Source organism: Trachinotus anak, unplaced genomic scaffold (assembly GCF_046630095.1).
Source record: "Trachinotus anak isolate AG129_WGS33_773 ecotype Australia unplaced genomic scaffold, CSIRO_AGI_Tana_v1 ptg000024l, whole genome shotgun sequence".
Lineage (NCBI taxonomy): Eukaryota > Metazoa > Chordata > Actinopteri > Carangiformes > Carangidae > Trachinotus > Trachinotus anak.
In genome coordinates this window covers 2394375-2421675 of record NW_027273875.1, presented here as the reverse complement: position 1 = coordinate 2421675, position 27301 = coordinate 2394375, and the positions used below count along the sequence as shown (strand labels likewise).

Here is a 27301-nt window from a genome sequence, read left to right as displayed (position 1 = left end):
CCGGTGGGAGTGCATTAGTGCTGAGGAGGGGGATGCTGGTGGAGTGAAGGGTAAGTGGGTGGGGAGGGGGGGGGGGGGGGGGGGGGGGGGGGGGGGGGTCCACTTTAGGTCCAAACAATAGAGACACATGGCTGGGTGGGGACATGCAGAGAGAGGGAGAGTCTATGTGTGTGTGTGTTTGGGGTGGTAGACATGTGGGGTGTGTAATGTGGTGGACAGGCTCTGTGACAGCTGCTCCACCATTTTGCCCCTCCTCTGTGTGTGCACAAAAACAAAACCACAAAATCTGTAGGTAATAACTGGTAAAGGTTTACACTCTTAAGCTACCTGACTGTAATATAACATCCCTATGGTGATCTGGAATTTATTCCAGGAAACAGATTTGTTTGTGCGTATAAAATAAGAGATCTGAACATGTTTAGATTGAAAACACGCAGGTCTCATAGTGTTAAAGTTTTTACAACATAAAATTTTCCCTAAAAAAAAAAACATTTGGTCATATACTGTCCTTCCCTGTATCAACAGCTCAGTGAATTTATTTTGAAAACTGGCAAAAGTTGATTCCTTCAGCATACACCTGTGGTGCAAATTTGAATGTTTTCATTCCCTAATGCTGATAATGAGGATTCAATAATGAGTATGATGATGCTGATGATTTCTACTCTGCAGGGCTTCGAGAGCCTTGCTTTTGTTTCCTCTTTTTGGCTATGCAGTTAAAATCTATGGCGTTGTGATAGAATTGTTATTACTGGCTCTGATATCCGATATATGCTGTATATGTTCAGGAAAATGTGTGTCAGCTCAGTCATGCAGACAACTGCACGGTGGCTGCGTGACCGACCGCCGGCTGCTCCACTGCGCCCTCCAGTGGAAAGATTGTCGCAACGCCTCTTTTTCAATTGAGCCGATCGAGGGAGGGGCCGGGCGACTGGAGCAGAGACGCTCCTATAGCACTCTGAGAGGCACTTTACATCGCACTGACAGAGGGGCGACCATTCCCTGAAGCTCCCATCCAGGCGAGGGCCGCTGCAGCATCCGCAAAGAGGGAATATCGTTTTTAAACAAGCTTGATTTCGAAGGTGGAACCGAGCGAAAGATGTCTTATCAAGGAAAAAAGAACATCCCAAAGATCACGGTGAGTGAAAGAGTTATTTATGCCTCGCTGGCTGTGCGAACTTTGATTCCTGCTGTTGCAAATCTCCGGGCTCGCAATTTCTCAACCGCCGCGTCGATGCATCGCGAACATATAGTAGCCTATGTGCTCAGCCTCCAAGCTTGTGATTTGTCCTTCTATTGTCAGACTTGACTGCAGGAAGCCGATTGGGGGGGGGGGGGGGGATGCGCACAATGAAATGGCATGAGTGGCCGCCACAGTGACAGTGAGGCAGGGAGATAAGGCGTTTTCTTAAAGGTGTCTTGCATCTTCTTTGTTGAGGGGATCCATGCGTGTGTCGAGCCGGCTCGCCCTTAAAAATCACTGTAATGCTTCTGCAGGGGGGGGGGGGGGGGGCGTCTGCTGTCTGAGTTTATGGTGACCCGATCGTACTTCATGCATTCAGTTTAAAAAATGTTTCGCTAGAATAACGTTATTACAATGCATTTATGGGCTTTATAGCACATCCATATTCCCTAGATTCCCTTTTTTTTTTTTTTTTCCTTTCAGAGAATCACGTTTTAGCCATTTTGACAAGAATGTGTTCAGCCCTTTCTCTGTCATGGATTTGATTCTGGGCCTAATTGATCATTGATATGGGAGTCTATCGAACAGTGGGCTCATTGTCAATGAGCTTTTCTTCCCATTTAATGCACAGTGTTTCTAGTGACATGCTTAAAAGCATCCTAATTGTTTTGTATAGTCAATTATATTGTCTCTTGACGATTATTTGCAAATAATTGAGCGAAAGTGAGTATTTAAAAAATGATTTCCAAATCTTGTGCATCATCATTTCCATATTTTATTTCCTCATTTATGTTAATGTTAGGAATAAAATGTGTGCCCTGCAGACTTCAGACATGGGCTCCTGTTCATGTTGCAGGCTGGTGCAGAGGAGAGTGAGAGGGAGAGGAGGAGAGGAGAGGTGGGGGGAAATACACGCCCATTTCTGATGAGCTGTGATAAGCCGGCCTTGTACTGGGGCGCCTGTGTTCCTGCATCACCAGAAGGAGAAAGACTCAGACTCCTGTCAGTGCATCTAGGGGTGGAGGTTGAACTGGCGTTGCACAGCCATTGGTGTCGATTGCCGGCGTTAGACAGAGCAGCCAGCTGGGTGCTGGCGTGTGTTACAACTGCAGAGAAACCTCTCCCACTCCCTCTCCTTCTCTGTGCGTGTGTGTGAGTCCAAAATGCCTGCCTTCCAGTTTTCATTGTTGCCGCTCGGGCTGCAGTCAGGGGTGTGTTGCCCAGCTGTGGGAGACACAGCCTTTGTCTCATCTTCTCAGCTGATATCACACCAAAGGGGGGATTTGGGGGAAGACTGGGGGAGCTTTACCTTGTAGATGTCCTGTATTCTATATCCCCTTTTTTTGTAGCAGTCTCTTGATGTCAGTCTTTTTAAAGTAGGGCATGTCTCTACTATAAAATGTTAAGGTGGGCCAGAATTTCCAAGGTATTACAGGGATGGAAATTTTAATTTCACCAACCCCCTACAGAGAGGTCGGGTTGTTGTTTTTCGTCTGTCTTCTTTCATGCTACAATTTTGGGTTATTAAATATTTGTGTCAAAACACCCATATCCACAGACAAAATCAGAGAGTAATGCTGCGATGGCGAGCACTAGACTCACTGAGATAAGATCTGTCTCCTCTCTTCTTAGTTTGATGCTGAGGCAAGAGATCACAGACTGGAAAGATTTGTAACGCGAGCAAGTTGTGTGCAGTTCGATGGCCTCGAGATACTTGATATCTGTGTACTGAGGTGAAATTCTTCATTTGGGAGGTTGTTGTAATTCTCAGAGACAAGCGTCATCCAGTTGTGACCGATGTGTTAACTTGAGTAAGTGCAGTGAAAGGGTGGCTTCACCTCACAGCACAGTTCTCACACTGCTTTCCCACTGTTTGCTCTCATCACCTTATGGTAGTTTCATCTTTCTTCCAATATATTAAAAGTAATCATTCTGAAGATTTCATTCCTGGTTGATGTTTGGCGACCGCTGTGGTCAATGGTTCTAATGGCAAGCACATTTCAAAATGATGCCTGCGTCAACCAGCAAACACGCCTTGAGCAGCTACTCCGAAACAAACAGCGGGCTAACAAAAATCATCCTGTTATGTTGTTTTCATGAAGACGACAGTCAACAATGTCATCCGACACAATAAAACTGACTTCATGGTTGAATTACAACTGCACCAGCTGGCAGTCGCTTCCTGTGAATTCCTTGAGATAGGCAGTGCCAGTAGCAATGCTAACTACTATATAGAGAAACAGTCACCCAGTGCTAATACCCTGAATGACCACCTCTGAAAAAAATACTGGCCATAAATAGCATCAAAAATGTGGACTCGTGTAATGATATAGCTTAAAGATTAAGGTTATTGATCTTCCTAACAAATGTTATGTGTAATTAAAATCTGTTACAGCTCTATTCTCTGCCATAAACCTCCACTATGATGAGCCACTTCAATGAGCCCCACCTCTGCACTCCTGTTTGAGCAGCATGTGCTAAAAACTACAGTGGCCAGCCTTTTTTAACGATACATGTATAAATTTGTGACACTTTTTAAAAAAGATTTCGTCTTCAGTAGCAACAAGTCTGGGGATTTCTGAAAGTTTTCAGATGGACTAACATTGCCGTTAGTTTTAGTCTTTTTATGGGATGATAAAAATATTGAGTATCGTCAGCTTTATCCTTGAATGTATTGGAAACTCTACAGACAGACTGTAATCACTGTAATCACTAATTTATAATGTTGGCAGCACTGGCCTCAGAGACACAGTGATCACAGGTAGAACATATGAAAAGTCTTCTGAGGCTGAAGAGCTGGCTCTGAGAAGTTTGCAGCTGGCTCAATCACAGAAGAAAGAATCTGTAGTATTTCTCTGTTGAGTTTTCTTAATGTAAAATTAATTGTTCTGAATATCCCACAGCTGTATCAGAGTATAAACATAGACACTTACGCAGAAGGAACATAAATACTATACTTGTTTCTAACCCTCTTCCCCTCCCGGACTCTCCCTCTGTATTTCCATGCTTGTCCAGTCTGTTCCAGCTGTTTCCTTACGTCTGCTCTCAGCCAGAGTGGCTCTGTCAGATTTCTAGGTGTGGTTCTTCCCTTCCCTCATACCCTCTCACAGCAGCCTCAGTGTTGTTCCAGGCTGGTACATGTCATCAGTAATCCCCTCCAGCTGGAATGAGCATCTGTGGGTATGAAGCACGGTGGCTCTGCGCTGGGAAATGAAACCCGTTCCCCCTGTTGACGCACCACAAAACAGGGCCCCGCCACAACAGACCGTGCCATCGCCATGCAGGCTGCAGCAAAGTGGGCTCGAGTGCAAACAAAATAACCCGTGGCCACCCAGACGTTGCCGTGCGACTCGCCATGACAACCAGTATACAGCTGTGATGGCAGGAAAATACAACCCCTGTTTGGTTTGTCGTGTGGAGATGTGATTTGACACACTCTTAGATTCAGTCAGACACACACAGACACTTTGACTGAAAGACTTGATAATTCAACCTGTCTTGCCCAATCAGATCCAGACTGTTTTTTTTGTTTTTTTTTTCCCCATCGCCATGGTTACACTACTCCAGCCTATCACAAGATCAACATTCCAGTCAAACAAGATTCCTCTAAGACTGTAACTGGCGGGAGCCTCTGCAATTAATTTAGATTGATAAGTCTCATTGTTTTCACTTTTCCAGAATGCGAAAAAAAAAGAAAAAAAAATCCTGTGCAGTTTTTGGTAAAGAGTAAATATTTTTGCTCGCTAGGCAACAGGGCTGAAGCAAAGGCACTGGTGAACATTCAGGATGACTTCCCTCTTCCAGTGGTCTCTGCCTGCCTCCCTGCTGCTCTCTCCACCCACATAACGGTCTCTGTCACGGCCAGTGGAGGTCTCTCCTCCAATGCACTCTCAGACCTTTTGGCCTGCTTTGTGACCGTTTTTTCCAGCACCATTCCCACTTATTAAGCAATGAGGAGTGGTGGTTAATAATTGCCATCCCAGCTTTATGAGCGCTTCTCCCCTCCAGTCTGGTGGATGTGGAAAAAAGTTGTCAGTGGATATTAGTGTAGTAGTACAAGAACAACATCCTGCCGTCTATTTTTGATTGCTGCTGGCTTGTGTAACAGAAAATGACAGTTTCCTGTGCAGCGAGAGGTGCGTTATTTTTGGTGCTTTGTTTTTTTTTTTTGTGTGTGTGTGTGTGTGTTTTTTTTTAGAGTTGAATGACAAGATATTTTTTCCACCCCAACTTTACTCTTCTTTGTTGCCAGGAATGTCATAGATGAGCTTGTCAGCACTAGAAGGAAGATGTTTAGGAAGGTAATAAGGACTTAATTACTTTTTCCAGTGACTTCAGAGGAGTAAAGCAGCTTGAATCACATAGTTTGCTAAACCACACAATTTCTATTTGATCTATTTAGATTATTCAGACATTAGTATGTATTTGCTTGATGTACTGGGGATAAACCTTTTATAAGGATCTTTTGTTCAGTTGTAACGTTTGCATGATGTTTATTAATCCTCCCCCGACTGCCCTAATTTATTGACACAGGCAGTTGAAGAAGTCCTGTTCAGTGTCTTACAGTAGGAAAACACCAAATCCACTACTGTTTTCCCCGGCATCCAAGTGTTGGGAGTAGGTCACAGTCACACACACACACATACAGTAAGTAAGTACACATATGGAAGAGAAGCTGAGTAAGAAATGTAGTTGTTGAAGCCACAGAAATCTCTGCTAACATTTGTTAGTTTTCATGTAATTCATGGTTCAGAGCAACTGAAAGGCTGTGATTAGCTTTATCTCTGGTGACACATTATTTTACTTATTTTTTATTAGATATTTTATATAGCCTAGATTTCTTTGACTCTGCAGCTGTGTAGGCTGTGTTGTTGTAGTGCCGCACAAATAGTTTTGTTTTTAGGAATGGGCACAGCTACGCCCAGCGCACTAACCTTAGTGAACTCATCCTTACGATGTGTTGTTTTAACAGGGTAGCAACAGGCTCCATGAATTTTGGCCACCACATGCAAAAATGGAGAGACAGGAGTGAATGTGAGGAGGTGCGAAGCGTAAACTCTGCCAGTGTAGCGCAAACCGAGGCTAACCTTGCGAGTTTAGAGTGTTTCAGCTTGAGCGAGAAATTAAAAGTATTACTTCATAAAAGTGCAGAGCGTAGAAAAAAAAGGGAGGAGAAGATAACGGTAAGAACCAGAGTTCCTGGTGAGTTTACTCAACAACACACTTCCACGCGGTCGTTTGTGTGGAGCTAGCTAGTTAGCCACAGCCAATGCTGCGTACAGGTCATGTCCAGCGCTAGCAACCTGAGGGCACGCCTTGAAAATATGCACCCAAATGAGCACCCACACAAGTAGTTATGTCTCTTGTTGTATTGGCTTGCACACTAATGCACAAAAATAGATAACTGAATGGTTTGCACCTATGTGTTTTTCTTAGAGGGAAGAATCAAAGGTCATTTTTGGGCAATTTTAACAGCGCTGCTAAGGTTAGCACCAGGGCTAACCACCCTAACCACCCTTCCGAGCCAGAATAAGGGGTGTTTTCCTTGTTCTTCCCATTCTATCAACATTGAGTGAATGCAGCATAATGTCTGCATAATCTGCATATTGGAAAATAAACATGGACATCATGGTGCACACTAGTTCATTATTACCAATAACTGCATATAGCTCATCCATGGAGATGTTTTTCCCCTCCAAATACCAGGTGGTGTAACAGTGACATGACTGACAAATGAGGACATGGTCACTGACCTTGGAAGGTCAGAGCAAATCAGGATCAACATCACTGATGCCTTGTGTAAATGTTCCAATCCAGGATCTAATGCACTTGACCAGCAATAGCATTTTTCACTATTTTAAGCTAATATGAATCTCTGTGGCCTAAATATATGTTCACAGAGTTTAGTTAAAAAACTAAATCCAAAATAAAAAAAGATCACACGGTTGGATATATGTAGTTGAGAGTTGAGATGATGAAAACAGGAAATCCAAGCACTGTAACACATTTTCCTATTTTTCTGTGGCAGTTTTTTTTTACACAAAATTAACAGAATATAAGCACAGAACACAAAAAACAACAAAAAAACAAAAAAAAACCCCAAAATTTTAGGTTTGTTTTGGTTGATGCCTGAAATATAATACAGTCTGCACAGAGGCTCTTGAGTCTGCCCTTCACTGGTGCAGCTGCTTATATCAGGAAACCCAGGTCATTGTGTTTGTCCCAGTTTCAGAGTTGGCTCTTCCAATTCAGTTCACCTTGATCCATTCACTCTCAGAATGGATCAAGGTGAACTGAATTGGAAGAACCAACTTTCACACAGGGAACAATCATGTTCTTTTCATGGGATAGACCACTTCAAAATTTCAAGAATAAGTGCAATATAATAAAAAAAATGTTTTACAGTCAAACTAATGTTATTGTTGCGCAGCAGTGAACAAGTAAAAATACTGAAGCTTTAAAACAAGGTAGGGAATTGTGTTTGCTCCTGTCTCTCATCAATACTTCATTGAATCAAAGTATGTAATTTGCTGCACATAGCTAATATTTACGCTATGATGTCATACATACCTGAATCCTCCATCTTGAAACAGTTGCAGTCTCACAGTCCCATCACAGACTCAGGATTGTTAAACACCAACACCAACACCACTACAGCCACTGAATGCCAGTAAAACGTCCTTGCCAAAGTCAGGGCTGCAACAGAAATTCCAACAGCATTATGACTGCGGTATCTGTTCATTATGTGGATAGTGCCGTCTCGTTAATGTTGTAACAAATGGTGAGGTTTATTTCCATAACCACATAATAGCAAAGACAGTCCAGAAATGTCACTGTTACACTGTCAGAAGAGGTTTTGGAAGAAAAAGGCACAGCTGCCTAGGGTGCATAGAACCTCTCCATGATAGCCCCATTTACAGTTACATGATAGTTTGCAAATACAGTTTGTATGTTGCTCTCATATAAATAATCAAAGTAATGCAGAAATACTGAGAAATCATATTTGGAAAAAATGACAGAATCCCAGACTCAATAAACAGCCCTGTGGCACACGCTGACTACGTAACTGTGGCAGCATTGGGAAACAGCAAGCTGTCACTTGCTATATTTACCATGAAATATTGAAGTGTAGCGTATTGCTGTGTGTTGCTGAATGACCCGAGTGCTGGCAAATGTGACGTTTTGAGGCTTCCAGCTAAAAGAAAAATGAGGAAAACCCCCAATAATTGTTGTCTTGCATTTAGATTTATGAAGTGCGATAAAGCAGTGTTAATGAAAAAACTCCTGTCTCAGATTATGTGTCTTTAGAAAGGCTTGACAGTCTGGTCACCCACGCAGCCAAACAATACCACCACTTAGATCAAAGTTATGTGTTCCTGAAATCCTGTGACAGTTTGGACATGGTTGTTGCCATTCAGAGGATCTGCTCTGTCATATTTCTGCATGATGACTGAAGATGTTGATGTTAAGCAGTTCAACATTGAGTTTTCCACTGACTGGGAAAAAAACTGGAAACTAATATCAAATGCAGTCCACAGTTACAGTGAGTTCACTATGTATTTCACTGGCAGATGCAGAAACTGATGAATACTAAAATCAGCAAACCTGCAGTTGCTGGGTTGTAATGGAAATGGAAAGCTATTGATTGTCAAATGATTGTGGTCTCTTGCATGCTGTTATAGACCAGAGAGTGGGCAGTAACTGACAAATGGGAATATGAATGTGTGAGATAGAGAGAGAGAGAGAGAGAGAGAGAGAGACTGCTGAAGCACTCCTCTAAGGCACCCATGCATGAGGACACACCCCTCACTGCAGTATTATAAATCAGATAAAAACTCTTTCCTCGTCTGGTCTGTACTGCTGAGTTATAATCCATTATTACTGTATAAAGGCTACAACTGCAGTTATTTTATCATTGCCTGTTTCTGTCTTTCATTAACCAATCACTGGTTTCGTCCATAAAAATGTTTGAAAATAGAAAACAACCTAAAACAACAACAACAAATGGTTGTTTTCTTCGACCAAAGGTCAAAATTGTTAATTTTTTGCGCATGCACACTATGATTTGATTCCAGAGTATTATCATATTGAGTTGCACAAGAATTTTGCTGACTCATTCCTTGCTGCTTTTAACCTGCATCGGTGCTGAGAGTTTCTGGTTAATCAGACAGTTGCGATTTGTTTATTAATTGATTCACTTTTTGAAAATTTTGAAATTGAAAACTTAATTTCAAATAAAAATAGCAAACATTCTCTGGTTTCGACTTCTCGTGTGAGGATTTGCTTTGTCATGTACGCTGGTAAATTCATTATATTTAGGTTTTGGAATGTTGGTCACACAAAACAAGCTATTTAGACTAAATGATTAACTGATGAATTCATGAAATAATCGGCAGAGTGATTAATAAGAATTTTTTTTTTTCCCACAGATATTAAATTTAAAAGAATCTGAGAGGCTGCAAACAATGAATGTTGGCACATTTGCTTGATAAATGACATAATTAACTCAGTTCATTTTTATTGATTGGCAAATTGATTAATCAGCTAATTATTTCATCACTATACTATTCACATGTAGGGCATTTCTGCTAAGTATTGTTAATCCTGGTAGTTTGTGGATTTTAAACTGCAGACTTTGATTATATCTAAAGTGTTTTTTATCCACATCAGACTTAAAACGATGTTACAGTATTTGCACGAAAGAGTTGAAATGTAGAGTAGACACTCCTGATTCCAGTTCAGCGGGAATGCAGGGCTTTTAAAGCAGCTGAGCAGTGCTCTACTTTGGAAGCCACGGTCCGAGCTAATGAGCGACAGTTTCAGGGCAGTGTGCTCTACAGCATGATCTATACTGGTGCTATGTTCCAGCCACTGATGACTGTGTGTTGTAATGTGTTGCTACAGGGTGTGGTTGCCTGGGAAGGTTCTGGGCTCTGTTTCACAGTACTCCATCACCATCACCATCACATACACACAAGCACAAAGATGCAAGAATACACACATTGTGTGTGTTTATGAGCTCAGCAGATACGGAGCCTGTGTCATTTGAGCTACAAACAGAACTGTATTATACTGTTTGCTGTTTGTTTTTTCTGATGTGCGAGGGAGTGGTTGCAGTTCATTATAGTGATGAAACACTGGGTCCACAGCCAAGGGTGTAAATCACTTCACATATGTGTGATGGGAGAATAGGGAAGTCTGTTCCTCTTGCGAGAAGGAGCGGAGTCCTGCCATTTTACAGAGTGTGAATGTATTACTGAGGTGGCTAATGATTGTTATTTATTTATTTCATTGATTCTGTTGTTTAATGTTAGAGCTTAAGTGGTTAGTCAACGAATCGATTAGTCGATTGACTGAAAATTAATCAGTAACTATTTTGTTAATCAAATGATTTTCTACACAAAAACACCGAACACTTTATGTTTCCAACCTCTGAGATGCGTGGATCTGATGTTTTATGGACAAATCAAATAATCGATTAACCAACAAAATAATAAGCATATTAATAGCTAATGAAAATAATTGCTATTTAATCGATATCCTGCTTGTTCTGTGCCAAAAAAAAACAGCCCAAAATTCCAAAGCATTCAACTGAAAATGGCATAATACGACCTACATTTCCCCATTTGAGAAGCAGGACCTGCCAAAGCAGGAATATTTGGCATCTTTGCTTGAGAAATGGCTTATATTATTAATTAATTAATTAATCATAATTGTCGAATAAAGTTGATTGATTGCCGCCAGATGCATTTACTTCAGGGAATGTACCATTTATAGAAAATGGCTGCACAGATTGAAGCTCTCAAAGAATCAGAGCAGCAGTAAGGACCCTGCAGGGAGAACTGATCCCCCTTCATTAACACATACATGAACATCACAGTAAATTTTTGTTCAATCAGCAGTGCCAAAGCTTAGCATGTGTGGAAGCGGTGGACAGAGCTGCAGAATCATTTTTGACTGGTTGATTGACTAATTGTTTGAGCTCTACTCACTCTACTCCACTGACTTATTGTTTCAGCCTGTCTTTATGTAGCCAGTTGATTTAACTACCAGTATAAACAGTTTGTCCACAGATCATCCAACCAACCAGCTGCACAGGTGCCCAGCAGCAACTCCCCTCTATCCATGTAGCCCTCCACCCTGCTCAACGGCCAGTTTTACCCTCAACCAGCTTTCCAATAAGTCACAGTACAACCAGGAGCCCAGTCTCCCCTCCTCTGTAGTCTCTCTCCCTGCAGTCAACCCATCACCATGACAACAGCCTGCCAGAGTCAGTCCATGGTGCAGCAGCAGCAGCAGCAGCAGATATGATGTCTGACTGTGTGGCGTCATGGCAACGCCCAGATCAGACCACATGACGATATGTGAGGTTGAAGGCTTCCTCAGACATGACACTGTAGTTTCATTTCTGCTGCAAAGTGGGATGTGTACATCACATTCAGTGATGAGGAGTGTTATTTTCCTCATGCAGATAAAAAATGTCCTGCCTCATGAAGTGATCAATAATCAATACTGGCAAATGCATATGGTCTATTTGGATAAATGGATTATACTGGGAAAACAACATCAGCTAGAATTGTTGCATAACAAAATCTGGATAAACGTGGTTAAGATGTTAATCCATGATCAGTCGGTTAAAGCAGCTTCAGCTTTGCTTCCTGCAGTAAACTGTCGTCTCAAACATGACCGCCATGACCAGTCCAGGCCGTGTTGATGCAGGAGAATGTAAGTTGTAGTGAAACCTGCTCCGTCTGTCTTTGAATACCTTCTCCTAGAATTAGATTTAATATTCATAATTTATAACATGAATCCTATTTGTTGTCTGTGGCTTTAAGAATTTTCATTCCTATAGGGGATATGATCACCATGGCTGCTGTTGCTAAGTAAAATAATCTTGGACATATTATTAAAAAGGAAAAAAAAGTAGTTGCTGATTTTATAAAGCACACGTGATCAGACAGCCCAGGCACCCCCAAGATTTACCCAGTCAGAGCTTGAAGGCAACTGCCATGGTGACAGTCACAATGATGATGATCACAAGCATGACTTTGTGCACCAATAATCTTAAATTGGTTCCTGTATTTGGTTGGTATTAGTATTATGTATTAATTGTTGTTAATTATAACTAAATTCATTTAAACATTTCTAATTTTAAATGGTATGACTGTTGAATATGCCACACCTATCAGGAAGTCAACAGAGGACGGCTAAGCTAGCAAAGTTAACAGAGCTGTTTGTATGTTTTATGTTTAAGAAGATATGAAGTCACTGCATTGGTTTGACCCAAGAAAAAATGACTGCACATTTTCCATTGTGGAACACTGCTAGATAGGCTCTGCAAGCTCTGTATGATTTGATGGGCTCATTTAACGAGAATATGAAGGAAACGTAGATGCAAATATGGGTGGCTCACAGGGGGAATCAAACCACTTTGTTGCACAAGACCACAGGGAGGGCTGGGTGGAGGGGGGGGGGGGGGCCCACAGCGTGGTCCAGAGCTGAACTGTGCGTGGTGTGTTTACGTGGTACAAGAGCGACAAACATGCCCCATCTCCTCCCAGCCATGACGGAATGAATGAATGAAATATTGTTCGTCTCCTCTGAGTGGAAAGCGAAGGATATAATGTAACCTCAGAGACATAGTGAAGCACTGTGCAGATCCAAACATAGAACACAAACGATCTGGCAGATCTTCCTCCCGTGAGATCTCAAAAGCCAAAACTGGGGCTTTGTTGGAAGAAAATTTGCTCTGAATTCTAACATTTCTCTTATCCCTTCTTCTTGTTCCTCCCCTCCTCCCATCTATATCTCTACAGAGCGACAGGCTTCTGATCAAAGGCGGGAGGATCGTGAACGATGACCAGTCCTTCCATGCCGATATCTACATGGAAGATGGCCTCATTAAGTAAGTCTTCCACTGCCCTCATTTCTGCTCCGCTCTTATCTATTCCCCTTTGCTTTCATTCCTCAGCTCAGGCTCATCATCCATTCGCTGTCTTTTAGTCAAGTTTATTTGTATCTCATATGTGCCTTTATATTTAACTGCATCGTTCTCATGAGAGTACAGATTGCTGCTGCGGAAATTAAAATAATGGCTTGGCCAGGTGAGTTTGTGTAAATATTAAAGGGAAATTCCAGTTCCGTCTTTACTTGACTCGCATTTGCTGTTTTGGGGATTTGAGACATCCAGAAGAATGACATCAGTTGGGGCAAGGAGCCCGAGCCTTCCTACAGCTTCCAAAAATGTCAGTGTAACAGACATAATCTCAAACAGTGTGATGGAAAGTAAAACAGAAGAATTACACCTAGCTTGACAAATGGCACAAGTGATGAATTGTTCATGTGTCAGTGTGTTGAGTTATGATTACAATTTACAGAGGGCTGAGGTGGCAGGTTAAAGAAAACTAAACCCTGACTACACTTAACAGTCAACCCTTCTTCCAGAGTGAAGATAAGGAACACTGAATTGAACAGTGACCACATGAACACAAGCGTCCTGCTTATCAAAATGAACAAAAAAGTGGAACTTCTTTCTGGTGGTCGTTTACACTTTGGAGTAGAGTTATATTTAGAGCGTCTCATCCCTGGTTCTGTCTCTGCCCCACCAGACAGGGCCGGGGACAGTCTCTCCTTGGATCAGTCTGTCCTCTCCCTCACTCTTGCCCCCCCCCCCCCCCCCCCCCCCCCCCCCCGTCCTGTTCCCGCTCGATTTTCCAGTTATAGGCCCTTTGTCCCCGCTGCCCCTCAGTCAGGCAGCTCACCCACAGAAAGCCTGGTGTTGCATAATAAACACCCAGATGCCTTCTGGACCATTGGGCTGCTGGCAAACTCACAGAGACACTGGCTTCTGCCTGCCAGCCTGTCTGTCTGTCTGTCTGTCTGAGCAGGGTTGAAATGTTGATGTGTTGACATGGTGACAATGTGCTGCTTCAAGCTTGGCTGACTTTGTTTTTTGCGGTCATGTTAAAGTCAGGAACTGTTGTTTGTTTTCGTTGACATGTTTTATAAAGATGTCCTTCGACTGAAAAAAGGCAGTCTGGACCAGTACTTAAAAATCGCTGTAAATGTTGTGCCAAAATAAATGTTTAATGCTTAATTTCACATAAATGTAAATGTAGTAACATCAGTTCATTGTGATTGCACATTACAAGTAATTATTTTCTTCTGTATGAACAACCTTTATGACAACATCATCTGCGCTCCACAGGCAGATTGGCGACAACCTGATTGTGCCCGGTGGTGTGAAGACCATCGAGGCCCAAGGAAAGATGGTGATCCCGGGTGGCATTGACATCCACACCCACTTCCAGATGCCGTACCGTGGAACCACAACCGTGGACGACTTTGCTCAGGGATCAAAGGCTGCTCTTGCCGGGGGCACGACCATGATCGGTAAGGGCTTTAGGAAAGGTCATCCACACAGTGAAGGATGAGTTTCAGAGAGAAGGCTTAAAAAAAAAAAAAAAAAAAAAAGTTGGGAGGGAGTGGGGGGGTGAGGGGAGGGAGGGCAGAGACACCACAACAGAGGAAAAAAGAAAGGGATGGGAAGTCTGTTTTTGGGCAGCTCTCCAAAAAAAGGACCATACAAAAGACTGCGTGTAGGGGGGAATCGCACTGGGGAGGTGGGGGGGGGGGGGGGGGGGGCATAGAGTGAAACACTACTCCCATAGAACTAGAGCACCAGTGTGTGTCTTCATGCTTGTGCGCGTACAGTACGGGTTTGTATTTGTGTTTGTGCAGTGCGTGGAGTTTAGAGACCAGACACCAACAGCTGGTAGATACCACACTCTCATTAATACCATGAACTTCTTTTGAGCTGGCTGCAACTCTGCTGCTTGTTTGCCAGTGTGTGTCTGCGATCAGACAGACACAGCCACTAACAGGCGTGCTACTGTAGTGGGCTCTATTCATGGGCTCCATTCACAGAGAGAGAGAGGATTATATTCCACTGGGTGATGGGTGAGTGAGAAAGTGAAAACACGTACTGTGGCCTGTATCTGCCTGTGTGCATTGTGACGATGTGGTAGTTGTGTGACGGTGAACGAAAACAAAAAGTGGACCATAAAAAAGTGGTTCAGATGGTTTGCATAGTGAACAGCAATGTTTTGTTCGTGGCTGCCATTTCCAGCTCTATCCTAATGACATGCAAAGTCTAGATAAGCAGATTGGGTCCTCCTTAATGAGATAAAGAAGCCGGTCAGGTGGTGGGCCAGCAGGAGGCCTTATTTTATTACAGCTGAGTAAGATGGAGCGGGATATTTTGTGCACTGTGACACTGTTATGTTCGAAGGGGATTTACTTTGTCCGTGAATAATTTAGAAATCAGACTTAAAAGGGTAACTGAATCTTCATCTTACAGGCGTGCATGTTTTTCTATGTATAAGAGCATGATATGTCTTTACTGTTTCAGCAGGGAGGTTTGCTTTTGTGGGACAATCCTAACTGAAATTTCAGCTAAATATTATTGGAAATATTATGTTCATACACTCCAGCGAGTACACTACATACTGTAACACAAGAAGTTGCGTTTGTTGTGTGCCATTACTGTCACCAAAAGCGCCTTACCACACTGCTGGAGAAATTTTTAGAATGGGCGGTCCCATTGCGAAAAATCCCCTGTCCTTTAGTGCCAAACGCTAATCTATAGAATTGATTGTGGTTACATAACAAAAAACAAATTTTTCAAAGAGCTGCACCCAGACAGAGATGTTCAAAATGTAATGTGACATCTGACAAAGGTTGGTCCCCACTGGCTGAGCGCTGCAGGAACTCAGACAGACAGCTGATTATGCAAGATAAACAGTCGAAGGAGAAAGTAGAAACACCAGCAGACAAATCCTGACATCACCCTGTCTTCATCCTCCCATGTGTGACTGTCCCCACCCCATTCTGTCACTTCTTTGTCTGTCTGTTCGTTCCATGCCACCTGCCGTCTCTCCCCTTTGCATCCCTCACCTTCCTCCTCTCCTTTCCTCCCCACAAAACTTCTCATCTTCTCATTTCGTTGTCCCCTCGTCCTTTCTTCCCTCTATCCTCTAAACATCCATCTCCTCCAGTGGACCATGTGATCCCAGAGCCCGGGAGCAGCCTGATGGAGACCTTCGACCAGTGGAGGCAGTGGGCAGATGAGAAGGCCTGCTGCGACTACTCCCTCCATGTGGACATCACCCACTGGAACGACAGCGTAAAGCAGGAGCTGGATAATCTCATTAAGGACAAAGGTAGGCTCTGATGGCAGACTTGATTGAGTTTATTTTTTTGAAATGTCATTAAAAAAAAAAAAAAATCAAATTTATTTAAGAGTATGTATGTTTTTTTTAAAAAGCCATTTGGATTTGCAGTACATAAAAGATACAGACAGAGGGTTTTTTTTTTTTGATAAATCAAAAATGGTCACAAAAAGTAAAATCAAATGTGAGAGGGAGGTTAAAATGAAAATAAAGATAAGTTCCGTCCATTTTGTTGATTTGAACTGTTGTTGAACTGTAGTTGCAGACACAGGTGATAATAAAAAAAAGTCTATATATATTTACACACTTAGTTCAACTGTGATCATTGGCACAACTACAAAATGTGATTAAATAACAAATCATCAAAGCCAGGTCAGACTGTTGCAAGATGAGACTCAAGTCACACCTCATAACCTTACACCATCATGTGCTCATTTTCACATTAACCTTTGACCTTTTTAGTACTGTTTTTTTCACATTTTCTTCATTGTGTTTTCTGTTTTTCTGCAGGCGTGAACTCCTTCCAGGTCTACATGGCTTACAAGGACTACTACCAGATGAGCAACAGTGAGGTACAAAAACTTAAATCTAGTGGACACTTTAACATTTTGGGTGTAAACGTGCACATACAATACATCTGTGTGCGTTTATGTAAATACTGTTATTTTATTTAACCAGTCCATTGACATAATCACATAATCTGGCCTTGCTGACTTGCTGTGTAACTGGATGGTCACAAAGCATGAAAACATGTTGCTGGTTTGGCTCTAAGTGGTGATGCAGTGTCTAAAAAAGTGAGTAAATTATGACCTGCAGTTGGTATTCACCATAATACACTATTCTCACTTAAAATACAGCCCTAACTAAGCATTAACCTTTCTTTCTCCCATGAAATACTCTGTCCTTATGTAACTTGTGTCCTGTGATGTATAGCGTTGAGTTCATATGGTAACTCCGAGTGTGAGTCCAGACGGTGTGAGGCAGGGCTCTCCGTCTTTCTCATGCAGCTGTGGCTAATTCGGTTGGTCAGAGGAGCACATGAGGCAACTGAAATAGTCCAGCTTGAAAAACTGATGTCATGCAGCTTGCTAAGGAACTGTGGCGCAGCAACATAACAACAACTGCAGCTCCGCCCCGCAGAACTTTAACCGTTTCTGGAGACCACACACAATAATTGCAGCGTGTCGTAGTAGACATCATGTAAATTGTGGGCTTCTTTTAAAATTGTGGCTTATGGGCTGACCCCTGAGTTAAAAAGGAGTGTCTGATTCTTGTGTAAACAGTGCCACTGTAATTTCACTGTGTCTGTGTGTTTCCTCTCCAGCTCTATGAGGTCTTTACCTTCTTGGCAGAGAGGGGAGGCATCGCTCAGGTCCACGCTGAAAATGGCGAGATCATCGCTGAGGTAACAATAAACATGGATAAACATACAGACACCCCCCCCCCCCGTAAACATTTCTCCTTCTTTCTCCTTCTCCTCTCTCCCCTGCCTCATTTTCTTTACCCTCTCTCTGTAATGACTTGACTCGGGTCCAAATCTGTCATCTGTTTTAGTTTAGTGTGATTTCAGTTAAGTTCACTTCAGTTCACCTGTCTAGTCGAGCCTTATCGCTGCACATCTCACTACCTACAGACTAAACACACAGTCACGCAGTGATGAGAGAGACAATGTGTTTCATGTAGGACAGTAATGTGTGGGTGTAGTTTACACAGGGCTGTGTCAAACTGTGGACAAATGAAAGTGAATGAACCGTAATAGTTGGTGGATTGAGAGAGGGTTGGTTTTAGTCAGAGCTTCAGACCATGCCTGGATTCTGTCACTGCGTGTGTGTGTGTGTGTGTTGGATCTGAGTCATCACAAACCCCAGCTCGCCTATCCAGTCTTAAACTGGGACTTTTAGGGAGTCTGATTTCCATCAGCTTTAAGATCAGAAATGTCTAAACCCCCACATTATGTCAGGACCTGACTTTTACTGTAGAGCTCCCGAGACAGGGAGGCCTTGTTTAGACGTGTGTGATAAATGTTGTTAGTGTTTGTACAGAGGACCTGTTGTGACCGAGTGATAACAAACACAAAGCGTACCCACACATTAGTTTAAGGGAGCTGTGAATGTAGAGTGCATGTACTGTTTGTCTTGTAGTTCAGATTTTTTCTGTATCCAGCAACTATAACACTGCGGTTTGGTGGATGTGCACATGCTAAGTGCTGAGACCACTGTCTGAGTGCCCAAAGCTAGAATTCCTTTTATGGCCACTAGATGCTTCCTTCAGGAAAACTATGACTCTAACTTCCTCTGCATAAATACGAAATCCAGTTAAAATTTACATCCCATTCATGAATTTCTGGGACTTTGAAAAATATTATTCCACCAAAAAAACAAACAAAAAAACCCCAGTGTTTTTCAACCTGGGTCGCGCTAACTTTTTATGTGTACCCTCCACTGTGGAGATTTGATAAATGCAGAGACAGGCAAAGGGAGGAAATAGCATGAGCCTCCTGAAGCTTTCCAAATAAACACTTTAAGTCTTTGAATCCAACTTAAACATCATGCCTGTGGATGGTAGCTCCCTGCACAGGCGCCACTTCTGCAACAGCTTGCTGGCTAACTGAACTTGTTGCCTGTTAATCTACATTACTAATAGTTTCCTGTATTGCATGAGTCATTTTGACATCAAACGTATTATAAGTACAACAAAATATTCCTGAAAGGCTTGATGGCAGGGTCGTAGTTGCTGTTGCTTACCACATGAAGAGCTGACTGTTTTGTCCAGTTGGTCTCTTCTGGTTGATTTTCAGGAGGTGGAACAATCTTCAGCACAGCAATGTTGATCATAGCCGTAACCAAGCTTCTTATAGTAACACAGCTGGGATCACTCTCATCTGTAGACACGTTTAGACTTTCCAAGTCTGTCATCAGCAGGTCTCACTCCAAGCAGCGAACGTTCTTCCTCCTCAGACGGCTTCAGAGTGCAGCGACCGCAGGAACACCAGCAGTTTCTTGAGTTGAGCATGTTGTCTTGTGGGATGGTCCTTTAGCTGCCTCTCTGCCTCTGCTTCCTTTCTTCATCGGCCAATTGATTTATCATCTTGTGTATGTTCTCTGATTGGAATGAATATGGTTGGCCACTGTATCCGCCGTTGCTCTAGGTTTTCGTAAATTTCCTAAAAACGGTTGGAAATGCAAGCAAGCCTGCTCTTGTTTTCTACTACTTCTCTACTAAGCATAGATGTGGAAACTGACAGTGACCTGCAGCCTCACATGTATAAACAAACCAGCATGTGCACATGAATAAGCAGCTAGTCCAGGCTGGAAATAAATCTCTATGAAGTTAGCTACAGTAGCTAATCCAGGGAGTTATTTCAGACTCATAGGTAAGTGTTTGAAATGATTTATTATAGTTCATAAAAAAAGAGAAAAGAAAAGAAGGTTTGTGGCCATGCTGTTCATTTGCTGCTGACTTCTATTACAGTGTAAATGCAAGGCTTCTTTCTCTGTAATTAGTGACGTGTTCTCAACTATCGACTAAATAAAGAATTACAGAAAAAGAAATGATTCATTAAAGCTAAAGTTTATTGGGAAAGCTTTCAGAGGCTTGCTCAGCTTGGCCTGATGTGCATAGTTTTGTCCATTTTTCCTGTATCTCCATAACAGAGGTGGCATTCTCACATTATGAGAATAAAAAAAAAAACCAACAACATAATTTTACTTTAACACTTGAAACAAAGGAGGCCTTTTTGGGGAAGCATGTCATAATAAAGCATCTGTGGTGATATGTCACAGGCAGTGTGACCCAAGTGTCTCCGAGCAGGGGTCACATCTGCATTTACTACAAGAGAGAAGTAGAATAGGTCTACATGTATTTTTAAAAAAAAAGCCCCTCAGCATCCCATGGATTCAGTCCTCTGTGTGTGTGGCCTGAACCAAATTATAAAGTTGCTGGTCACACGAGCAGAAAGAAACAGAAAAAAACCTGAAAATCCTTTTGGAGTGCCACCAAAACTTCACTCCTACATCGGCCCAAGCCCAACAGCCTTCTCTCTGTTTGTTTGTTGAACAGGAGCAGGCCCGCATGCTGCAGATGGGTATCACTGGACCAGAGGGACACGTGCTGAGCAGGCCAGAGGAGGTACAGCACACACATACTGTACATACACCGATACACTGATCATGTTAAACGATTTCAAGCATATGGTCATGAACGTTTTAAAGACTGAAATAGTATAAGTATATGAGTATATTCATACAGTAGCCTTAGTTTTTATTGAAATGTTTTTGATGTGTTTTAATGCCTGTGGTTTTTCAGTGTGAGCTGTTGTGTATAATATGAACATAACTAAATGTGCTGCTATTTCGGCTGGGAGTCTCTCAAAAAGGAGACGTTAATTTAAAGACACCTTCCTGATTGGATTAAGTGGAAATAAAAAAATAAAAATAAAGAAAAGCACAAACAGCCTATTGTACTCCAAGCACGGCCAGACACACACACACACACACACACACACACACAAACACACACACACACACACACACGCTCACACCGTCCATGCTCACGCTCTTAGACGTTTCTTCATACGCACATTTTTCTCGTTATACACATGTGGTTTCAGGCACATTAGAGGCGTTGGGTGAAAATTCTCTGGTTCCCCCAATTGTTGCTGCTAATGTTTCTTCGACAAACAGCAAAATGAAAGCCATGCTCTCAACTCAGCAGCTTGTCTGCCTTTAGCTTGACTGTGATTTTCCACTCCGTGGTGCAGTGGAGTGAGGTTGTCCCACCAGTCTCACAGTGTCGTGCACTTAAGTGGAGTCTTAGGAATCAAACGCTTGGAAACAGAATTCAATTGAGCAGAGGCCAAGTTGGATGAGCCCTTTATCTGTGTCTGGTGTCCTGTTTGGTTCTAATTTATCGGTTATTGGACCCAGGTTGAGCTTGTGGACTAGAGCACAATAATCAACACAGTTTGCGTCAACTTGCAAGCTACAAAACACATGTCGGAGACAGTCGCCACATCTGGAGGCATGCTTGACTTTCTACTGGCAACTTTTGTACAGTTTCTCACAGAAAAATGTCTTCTCACTGACAATTTAATAATCAAATCCAGTATCCAGAGGTGTTTGTCTTTAATACATATTATGGACGGTGATGCTTTTATCTGTCTGTCCTCCTTCAGTTCATTTCAGCATTTGTTTGCTCTAACTCTGTGTAACTGAATAAATCCCTAACCTCCCCAGTGAATGTTAAAATTATAAGCTTCCACTTGTCATTTTGGTTAAAAATGAATAATTCAAATAATATGGCTCAAAATAATACATAATTTGCCGTGGTTAAGATATTTTAAGTTTATTTGAGAAAAACCTTAATGGGAAAAACATTTCCAAGTCAACCACAATGTTCCTGTCCCTCCTGTAGCTGGAGGCAGAGGCGGTGTTTCGTGCCATCACCATCGCCAGCCAAACCAACTGTCCTCTCTATGTGACTCGGGTCATGAGCAAGAGCGCTGCTGACATCATCTCACAGGCCCGGAAAAAAGGTAAAGAGCCGCATTTAGACTTCACTGCCCACTGCTGCAGCAGCAAGTACTTGACACATGTTTTACATGATATTTACATAAAAGATGAAATTTCTCTCCCACTGTGTGAACAAAAGCAGATTTTACAACAAGAAAAATTGAAGTTGAAATTGGATTCACAGGAACCTTGATAGAAAATATTTATAATTTGTGAGCTCCATCTCTGAGCATCAAAACCTTTATTTTGTGGAGATTGTGGTGCCATAGTAGATTGTGTACTACAGTTGCAAGGCTATTTTTGCAAGATCTCCAAAAAGTTTTCAACACATGTTGCTCAAGTGAATAAGACGAAAACCTGAGGTTGCTTCCATCTGATAATATTGTTTACACATATTTCTCACATAGCTTAAGATTTTGTGAAATCTTCGTACAAATCGGTTCAAACAAACAATGAATTACATCAGATATGAATTTTAGAAATAATCCTAACCCTATCTGCTGATTTTTTCCCTTTGGGTATTTCTTTGGTATTCCTCCCCCTGTTTACAGGTTTCCATGTTTCTGTCTGATTTCTTAAACATTTGGAATGAACATACCAGTTTCACTGCACCTAAGCCCCCATAAGATGGTTTTACTGTCTTCCCTGTGGCTGCAGATGTACACAATCTTTGACTGCAGCATGAAAAAAAGATGCTGTTCTATTATCAGAGGAGCATTCAGCTTTGTCAGTCTTTTCTGTGGTTCAGCTGACACACAGACCATTCCTCACAGTCACAGTACAGAGCAGCAGTGAACCAAGGTACTCCAGTTGCTTTAGTGGGTTGCGAAATGTGCAATTTTTGAGAATGCACCAGGAGAGGGTTTAAAGGGAAGAGTGCTGACCACAGACCTGACCTCCTCGTGCGTTCATCTACAAACATTAGGGGCCTTTAGGGGCTTTACACCTTTGTTTGGATCCATTCATGTAAACCAGATAGGACATGGAACAGTGAGGTGTGAGAGCAAAGGACCAAACACAAGAGCAGACAAGTGTTAGTGACAGGAATCAAACCCTGGCTAATCTTGCATGAAAGTACAGGCTCAGCTCTGATTGAGCCAAAGTGAAATTTGTACATTGCCAAGGGTGAGGTTTGTCTCTTCGGAGATTAGGCATGGTTCCTGTCCTGCAAACACTCAGATGAATGACCAAAGCTTTTAGTGAGATTAAACTGCTGACAAATTAATCAGTCTTGATTGATGCAACTTTTGAAAATGCCAAGAATCACTAACATAAATCAGTTTTATACGCTTCACATTTGATACGTGAACAGAGTTTTACCATTATTTCTTTCCCAGGAAATGTTGTGTTTGGGGAGCCAATCACAGCCAGCCTGGGGACTGATGGGACACATTACTGGAGCAAGAACTGGGCCAAGGCGGCTTCTTTTGTAACATCACCCCCTCTTAGCCCTGATCCCACCACTCCAGACTATCTGAACACACTGCTGTCAAGGTACATAACATCGTATCGTCTTACATTTACTATAGTGTGCAAAGATAACATAACAAAATGCAGAGCAGAATATAGTGCATCTAGTAGTCACTTATCTGACACATAAACTCCTATCCAAACCACACACTGCATGTGAGGGAACTACATTTAAACATTCAGTTTGCATGTGCCCTAGCGGAAACGTTTCTGCAAGTTCAATAGATGCATGAGAAAAACACAGTTAGCAATTAGCTCCATGGTTACCATACAATAAACAAACAGACTAATTTCATTACAATGCTAATAAGCATTACTCTCCACCCTTCATCTCCTTCAGCCAGGGCAGCAGAAGAATGTCAAAAATAAACTCTCCAACACAGGCACTATGCCTAATGAATGACAGAGATGTAACTCATAATAAATCCACCATAAGTGAGCATTTTTGACTTTTTCACTCTTCATACATGTGTATGTTTTGTTTCCTGTATGCACATGTGCAGAGGGTCATTTTGACTGAAACTACCCTTTGCTGTAAGGAAAAAAAACTAAGTGATAAATCAGCAGTTGTTACCACACCGGTAAGTGAGTTAGAGCGTTACATGGAAACAGGAAACATTAGTAATGGTTTGTGCTGGAAGAACAAACTCTGGCACCATGCATGTTTCAATTACTCCCAGTCCTTGTTCTGTGTTGTAAATAAACACCTTCCCTTGTGAAAGCAGAATTTACTTTGAACACAGGTTGTGAGGTGCTGGAGTAATTTGATTTTAACCCTGTATTTTTATGTTTCTTCATCTTCCAGTGGAGACCTGAGTGTGACTGGCAGCGCTCACTGTACCTTCAGCGTGGCCCAGAAGGCCATTGGCAAGGATGACTTCACTCAGATCCCAGAGGGTGTGAATGGAGTGGAGGAGCGAATGGCCCTCATCTGGGATAAAGCTGTGGTGAGGACTAGTTCGGCTTTTTCCTCTCCAAGTTTTTCAAACTTTGGAAAAAGGAGAGGGATAAAAAGCAAACAAACAACATGAAGACTTATTATAGACTTTTTACTTTCATCTTGATTCACTCTCTACCCTTTTCCCAGAGGAAGATCAACAACTTTTTTACGCTTTAGCTTTGCTTTAAACTGTCATCTGCAGCCCCTGGTCTTTGATGCTCAGTTTGAGCTGTCGCTGCTCTGCAGTAAAATCCACATCTTTCTCATCTCTGCGGTTTTTATAAGGATGTTCTTGTTCTCTGTCTTCCTGCTTTTATCAGGCATTCGCTATTATTCCCTACATAGCTCATGTCAGTTAATACTCTCTCTCCTGCCCTCCCCTCTCCAGCGTTATTTCACTGTCTTGTTGTTGCTGTCTCTTTATCATTTACTTTTGTATCTCCACAGCTGTCCTTTCCTTCACCCTTTGATACAGCACACTACCCCCCCCCCCCTTTTGTCTCTTGTTATCACTGCATCAGTGTCCTGCTGACAGACACAGAGCATGTAGCTTCAGACAGCTGTGGGGTGCTGTGCTGCCTGTAAAATGCGGAGGGGTTTTTAAAAAGTAAAAATAATCCATTTCCATGAAATTTAAATCTAAACTGACTGAATGTAGTCTTTTGAGGTGCTGATGAGTGTAGTTAAATTTGCATTTCTTGATGCTAAGCTAAGCTAACTGCCTTCTGACGACATCTCCACACGTAATGCACTGACATGAGAATGGTATAAATCTTCTCATGTAACTGTCGGCAAGAAGACAGAATTAAATTGTGAAGTATTCCTTTAAAATCTTACTCATAGTATTTGATTATTTGATTTCAGGTGCTTAACAATTGATTGTTATGAATGGGACAAAGACAAAACACATGTGAAAAAGACCCATCATCTGAAGCTGTTGAAATCCAGCTAGATCTACACACAGTATATCCATGTAGCTGATCGATCTATATGCACAAGCACAATTAATTTCCATACGACATTTATTTTGACAAGTGCTTCCTATTCCCTGTTTTTCCTCCTAGACTACAGGTAAGATGGATGAGAACATGTTTGTGGCCGTGACCAGCACCAATGCAGCTAAGATCCTGAACCTGTACCCTCGTAAGGGTCGGATCGCTGTGGGCTCTGATGCTGACCTGGTCATCTGGGACACGGACTCCATCCGCACCATCACTGCCAAGACACACAACTCGGTACGTGCAGTGCACACAGTTCAGAGTTTCAGTCAATTCCAGCTCTCAACTTTAGGCTTTCCTTAAACTAGTGAAACTATGTAAACTGTTGTTTCACACCGTCTCTGTCAATCCAAGTTGGTTAGAGTGGGTGAATGCAGGTTGACATTCAGGGATTTTTTTTTTCCTTGAATCTAGTTATGTCTGTTATTGATACAATGATCTTAATACCATCATCAAACCAGAATTTGTGCACATGAAATGTGATTGACTAAGTATAAGAGTTGGAGGAAATAACTGTCTGCATCTGTGCATGACTATGTGAGAGCGAGCGAGAGAGAGAGAGAGAGATAGAGAGAGGGACAGACAGGGAGAGAGAGAACATTTTTGAACAGCTTCCAGAGAGCTCTCGGTTCCTCTGAACGGAAATGAAGTCTCAGTGGATGTTCACTACTAATGCGACTCACACTGCACTGACCACATGACCAGCTCTCAATGTAAAGTTGAGCCGTACTAAATCCAAAAAGCCTCAGCAATGACAGGAGTAATGATTTCAAAAAAATATGGATTATTAAAATACATTGATTTCTCTAAATATAAATACAAAAAAAAAATTCTCTCAGTGATGTGAACATTTTTCACAATGCCCTGTACAAATCATCTGTGTGCTATATAATCAGGAGGTATTTCCTTCCTCTATATCACATTCATTTGTACAGATCTTGCAAAAATATTTTCACGATTGCACAACTTTAATAGCTTTAAGGAAGGTAATTTATTGCACAAGATTCTGTTACAGTAAATACCAATATTTCAAATTCTTTCACAAACCCCGGAGATTTGGAACATCTGTACACACTGCTGGTTGGACAACAACTCATCTCATTAGCAGAGAACAGCTTTGAACAGTTTATTTCATGGGAAACAGATCTCTCCCAGTGCAATCTGAATCAGAATCGGTAGTGTATCTTAAAAACCAGTTACTCCACCTCCTTCCTTTGGAATCTGTTCTTCTTCATCTATTCTTTTTCATAAGATTTTGTTACAATTTGACTTCAGCCTTGTGGCCTATGGGTTGTGGGTGCTGACCATGAATCACAGCTGGAAGACTAATTTTGATTTATTAATGACTAAAAAAAACAAAAAAACAATTGACCTGGCTGCAGTTTGACAGCATGAGTAACAGACAAGCTATTGGCAGCTGTTGTGCCTTTCCTTTTACAAAGAACATGGTAGTGAAAAAGAATGAATCCAGCTGCTGTGGCCTGTCCGGTCTGTGTTACATACATAAACTTTTCCTTATAAACTGGGTATAAGACACAAATCTCAAAAGATAGAGCAATGTGATTCAGTCTTTGTTCACACTTTGAATCTGAGGGATTTTTTGTCAGTCGTCATGTGTTCATATTAAAAAGTAAAACTACATTAGAAACATGTGAAACTGGATTATCCCATCGCAGATGTTTTTTGTCCTCACGCAAAGGGTCTAAGACAAAGGCCTCACAAAGATACACACACACTCTCCTTTCCTTACACACACACGCAAACGTTTTACTTACACACTCTGCGTACACCTGGCACATGTGAGTGATGAGGTTTCTACCATTACACAGACATTAGATAGGATCCCAAACCGGCCACTCAAGAGAGCAGGAAGTGTGCGCAGGAAATGAAGGTTTTACCAGCAGAGCACAAGTCCTGCCTGTACAGAAATAGATGAGTGACAGAGGAATGCATTTACTACCAGTGCATGTATG

At 42.0% G+C, this 27301-nt stretch overlaps 1 protein-coding gene across 5 annotated transcripts in view; it reads left to right on the top strand.

The window, feature by feature from the left end:
* The window catches only part of dpysl3 (dihydropyrimidinase like 3), a 42102-nt gene that overhangs the window by 6248 nt on the left and 8553 nt on the right, over positions 1 to 27301 (top strand). For 2 of the 5 annotated variants that reach the window (XM_071460541.1, XM_071460540.1), the window contains exons 2-11: positions 12997 to 13085; positions 14388 to 14572; positions 16237 to 16401; positions 16921 to 16982; positions 17735 to 17815; positions 20470 to 20538; positions 21823 to 21943; positions 23258 to 23414; positions 24196 to 24337; positions 25395 to 25565. In XM_071460541.1, coding sequence (XP_071316642.1) covers positions 12997 to 13085; positions 14388 to 14572; positions 16237 to 16401; positions 16921 to 16982; positions 17735 to 17815; positions 20470 to 20538; positions 21823 to 21943; positions 23258 to 23414; positions 24196 to 24337; positions 25395 to 25565 — 1242 coding nt within the window. Of the gene's footprint in view, positions 1 to 923; positions 1136 to 6153; positions 6364 to 12996; positions 13086 to 14387; positions 14573 to 16236; positions 16402 to 16920; positions 16983 to 17734; positions 17816 to 20469; positions 20539 to 21822; positions 21944 to 23257; positions 23415 to 24195; positions 24338 to 25394; positions 25566 to 27301 lie in introns of those variants that run through there. The other 3 variants (XM_071460544.1, XM_071460543.1, XM_071460542.1) reach the window with 3 other exon arrangements.